This window comes from Penaeus chinensis, chromosome 41 (assembly GCF_019202785.1).
Source record: "Penaeus chinensis breed Huanghai No. 1 chromosome 41, ASM1920278v2, whole genome shotgun sequence".
NCBI lineage: Eukaryota > Metazoa > Arthropoda > Malacostraca > Decapoda > Penaeidae > Penaeus > Penaeus chinensis.
Window position 1 is genome coordinate 153,792 of NC_061859.1, and position 5,000 is coordinate 158,791.

At 43.2% G+C, this 5,000-nt stretch overlaps 1 protein-coding gene across 1 annotated transcript in view; it reads left to right on the forward strand.

The window, feature by feature from the left end:
- The window catches only part of LOC125047458 (excitatory amino acid transporter 3-like), a gene marked incomplete at its 5' end in the record, with an annotated part of 9,322 nt that overhangs the window by 2,600 nt on the left and 1,722 nt on the right, over positions 1 to 5,000 (forward strand). The window contains 4 exon segments of the mRNA XM_047645664.1: positions 2,895 to 3,081; positions 3,380 to 3,613; positions 4,034 to 4,228; positions 4,705 to 4,839. Of these exon segments, the coding sequence (XP_047501620.1) occupies positions 2,895 to 3,081; positions 3,380 to 3,613; positions 4,034 to 4,228; positions 4,705 to 4,839 (751 nt within the window).

The following is a 5,000-nucleotide window of genomic DNA, read 5'->3' on the forward strand; positions in this document are numbered from 1 at the left end:
TTTGATTATTATCATCATTTTTAGGCCGTTTTTCTTTCCTGATTACGGACTAATGCTTTTCAAAATGCAAAAGGCCCATACTGATAATAATAGTAATAATAATAATAATAATAATAATAATAATACTAGTAATATTAATAATGATGATGATAATAATAATAATAATAATAATAATAATAATAATAATAATAATAATAATAATAATAATAATAATAATGATAATAACAAAAATGATAACAACAACAAAACAACAACAACAATAATGATAACAACAACAAAACAACAACAACAATAATGATTATAATAATAATAATAATAATAATAATAATAATAATAATAATAATAATAACAATAATAATAATAATAATAATAATAATAATGATAATAATAATGACCTAAAAAGAAAATGCAAGACAATAACTAAGCCAATATCCAAAGGCTCTCAGACCTTGCTTGCCTCGGCTGGCCCTCCGGCCGACGGCGCCCAACTCGCCAACAACCGAATGTTTGATCGTGCGAAAGGCTCTGCTTACTCTTGCTCGAATGGTATTTGGTTCTTGCATCTTTGAGTGTTGTTGCAATCACTCCGTTCATGTAAGTAGTCTCCCTCCCCCTCTGTGCAACTTTGCAACCATGCTCATCCGACTGCAAAGAAGCACCGAGATGCAACAAAGATTAATCAATAACTGATTCTCAAGTTTAGTAAGACTTCCTAGTGTAGTGTGCAACTTTGCAATTGATTCTCGGAAGACGATAACGATTATTTCTTTTCTTTCGATCTTACAATGCTGTTCCTGCTGGATTGCCCGAATGCAGCGCAACGGAAGCATGGAAGAAGTAATTGGCGGATACGTGAAGGTTTTTGTTTGTTTGTTTCTGCGTGTGTGGTCGCTCTGGGGGGTCGAGTCGGCGCGAATCGAGGCTGAGGCTGAGTGGGAGTGAGCGTCCGAGGTCCTTTTCTCACTTCGCTCTCTTCTTCTTCTTCACCTTCACCCTGTCTATCTATCTGTTTGTTTATTTGCCTGAATCTCTTATCTCTCTCTCTCTCTCTCTCTCTCTCTCTCTCTCTCTCTCTCTCTCTCTCTCTCTCTTTCTCTCACTCTCTTTTTCTCTCTCTCTTCTTCTTCTTCTTCTTCTTCTTCTTTTCTTCTTCTTCTTCTTTCCCTCTCTTTTATTTTCTTTCTCTCATTCTCCTGCTTTCCCCCTATGTACCTTTCTCCCTCAGTGTATTTTCTTTCTCTTAGAGTTCTTTCACTGCTTCTTTGCTCTTCCACCTCTTTCTTTCTCTCTCATTACTTGTTTACTTGACGTTGTTTCCTTCCCTGAGATTTTAGTATCAGCTGCCATGTCTTCTATCCTCTTCTTATCCTCCTTTCGTAAGTTGTTTTGATTCTTTTCATTAACACTTATTTTCTGTTATTCTCTGTCTCTCTGTCTCTGTCTCTCTCTCTCTCTCTCTCTCTCTCTCTCTCTCTCTCTCTCTCTCTCTCTCTCTCTCTCTCTCTCTCTCTCTCTCTCTCTCTCTCTCTATCTCGCTCTCTCTCTCTCTCTCTTTCAATACATACATATATATATATATATATATATATATATATATATATATATATATATATATATATATCTTACATTTATAAATAAGTATGTACACACACACACACACACACACACACACACACACACACACACACACACACACACACACACACACACACACACACACACACACACACACACGCAAACACACACACACATATTTCACCCATTTTCATAATCTTCTCTGCCACTGACGCCCGCCACAGAGACCCGCCACTCAGGTCCGATCGTTGAAGCACTGATACCCAGTCACAGAATATTAAGCTGATGCGGTGCCACTTCTTAACAGGACGTAATACACGGGGGGGGGGGGGGGGGGGTCACATGAACTTCACTGAAGCAACTGCATAAATTCTCTCCTTCTCTTGCTTCCTTCCCCCTTATTCTTTATCCTCCGTGGAATGCGATGTCTCTCTCTCCACTTTAACCACACGGTGCAGTCGCCTGGTATCACGTTAGATGAAACTTAAGAAATATGACCTATTTTTCCGGTATGGTTATCGTGTTACTGGTGCGCGCGGTACTCTGTTCTGGCTGAACTGCACTGTAATATTTCACTGGCCTTGAGGTAAGGATGGATGTCATATGAGACGGTTGTGGAAGCTGTTTACGAGCATGGATAGCAAGTGATGGAGCTCTTAGTGCTTTTGTCTCATATGCGTTGAGGGAAAATCAAGGCGTTGGCATTTGCATACGTTTAAGGATACCGTTTCCAAGGATACCCATCAGCGGAATGGCCGACGAATGTCTAGCTCAGTGGGCGAAAATTAAATGCATGCAGAGGGACAGTCTCATACACACACACACACAGACAAATTTATATATATATATATATATATACACATATACACATACACACACATATATATATACACATTTCATTACTCATGCAATCAAAATGGTTCCATACTACAGAGTTTAAGAGAACAAGAAAAAAAAAAAAATAATAATCTTACTTTTTCACGATTATTCCCTTATTTGAATAAAGATAAAGTGCTTGTTTTATAGTTATACTACAATGGATACTAATGATAACAATCATAATAATAATGATGATTATAATAATAACATTAGTAATATCAAAATTAGTAACTGCAATGATGATATCAAAAATATTGATAATAATGATAATCAGGATAAAAATGATTATGGCAGTAGTAGCAATAATGGTAATAATCTGATAACCCTCGCCCTGAACTCTTTCTCTCTCCTCTCGCCCATGTGTGCACATCTATCTATCTATCTATCTATCTATCTATCCCTGAATGTCCACACATGTACCAGCTGCTCCTCTCCCGCAGTGCTCCCGAAGGAGGAGTGGGACATCAAGTCGGAGCACTCGCGCGCCCTCAACATCATGGGGCTGGTCAGCTTCGCCACGGTGCTGGGCCTGGCGCTGTCCAAGCTGGGGCCGAAGGGCAAGGCGCTGCTCGACTTCTTCCACTCGCTGTCCGACGCCTCCATGGTCATCACCTCGTGGCTCATCTGGTCGGTGCGGCGGCTCTGCCCGGGCTGCAGGGGCCCTTTTCTTTTCTTTTTCTGTTGTTGTTAATAGTTTTGCGAGTGGATTTGGGTCACGGGATCTTTTCTTTTTTGTGAATATGAATAAGTATATCTGTGTACGTGTAGATCTCTGCGTATTCCGTTCGATTAGTTCTGATTACATAATTCTACATTCTCTGGAACAATTAAAAGAAAGAAAAAGAAAAAGAAAAGCAAAATTCTCCCGCTAAAAACTGATAATTCACCCCCGCGACTGACCCGCCCTCTCTCCCCGCCCGCGCAGGATCTCGCCCGTGGGAATCCTGTTCCTGGTGGCCTCCATGATCATCGAGATGGAGGACTTCAGCGTGATGCTGGGCCAGCTCGGCCTGTACTTCGGCACCGTGGTCCTGGGCATCTTCATTCACGGCCTCTTCGTGCTGCCGACCATCTACACGCTGCTGACGAGGCGCCTGCCCTTCCGATTCTTAGCCAACATGACCCAGGCATACATTACAGCCTTTGCTACCGCCTCCAGGCCAGTTTGATACGTTAAGGAACTTTTGGTTGAAGAATGAAAGGGGCGCTTGTCGAGTTTGGAGTTTTTCATGCCTAATTTTTGTGATGCTTGTTTTGTTTGTGTGCGTGTGTGTGTGTGTGTTTTGTGTGTATTTTTCTATCAGTAGTCTGAGTGTGTTCTAAATGTGTAGGGAATGGGAGTTTTTGAGTTTCTTTATTGTATGTGTGAGCGTGTGTGCTTATCAGTACTTTAGTTCCAAATTTGTAGGAATGATTTTTTGTCATTCTTTGTTTGCTTGTTTGATTTGCTTCTTGACTGCACACAAACGAAAGCAAGAAGGAAAAAGATATCCATGAATATATGCAGCACATGACATACATCCTGCTCTCTCCCGACCAGCCCCTTTTCACAATTAATTTGCGGCCGCCTCTACTTTAGTTCAGGAACCCTGCCGGTAACTTTCCAATGCCTTGAGGAGAAGAACAAGATCGACCCCCGCGTGACCCGCTTCGTCATCCCCATCGGGGCCACCATCAACATGGACGGCACCGCCCTGTACGAGGCCGTGGCGGCCATCTTCATCGCGCAAGTCAGGGGCATGTCGCTCACCATCGGCCAGATCGTCGCCATCAGGTGAGGGCCTGGGCTCTGCCCTGCGCTCTTGGGGTCTCTTGGGGGCAGAAGGGGTCGCGCTAATGGGGCCGAAGAGAAGCGGTGGTGGGATCGAAGGGGCGCCGCGAGCATAGCTGGAGGCCTGGGAGGGAGGTCGAAGGGGCGCCGCGAGGAGGGCCGAGAGGCGCCTTTTGGGGGAACGAAAGGGCGCCGATGGAAGGGCCGGAAGGACGCTTTGGCTTCTGATAAAAGAGGATGATAACTTTAATAATGATAATAACAATTATGATAATAATTATAACCAAATAATGATAGTGAAAAGATACTGTAGTAATAGTAGTCGTAGTAATAATGATGATGGTGATAATGATAATAGTTATAGTAATAATTATAAAAATAATAATGCTAGTAATAATGATGAATATGAATATGATGATGACGATGATGGTCTCCCACCACACCCTCGGCAGCCACTAATCGAGCCCTCTTCGGCACAGCATCACCGCCACCGCAGCGGCCATCGGAGCAGCCGGCATCCCCCAAGCCGGCCTGGTGACTATGGTGATGGTGCTGGACGTGGTGGGACTCCCGGCCGAGGACATCACACTCATCATCGCCGTGGACTGGTTGCTGTGAGTGACGGGTTGCTCTGGTTGTGCGGGAGGGAGGTCTTGACGGGATCCGTGGTGCGGTTGGCCCGCCTGCCGGCACTCGCGGTCCGTTTCATGATTTTTTTTTTTTTTTGGAAGATGATTAAATGGTATGAATGAGAATGAATATCTTCACTGTGATG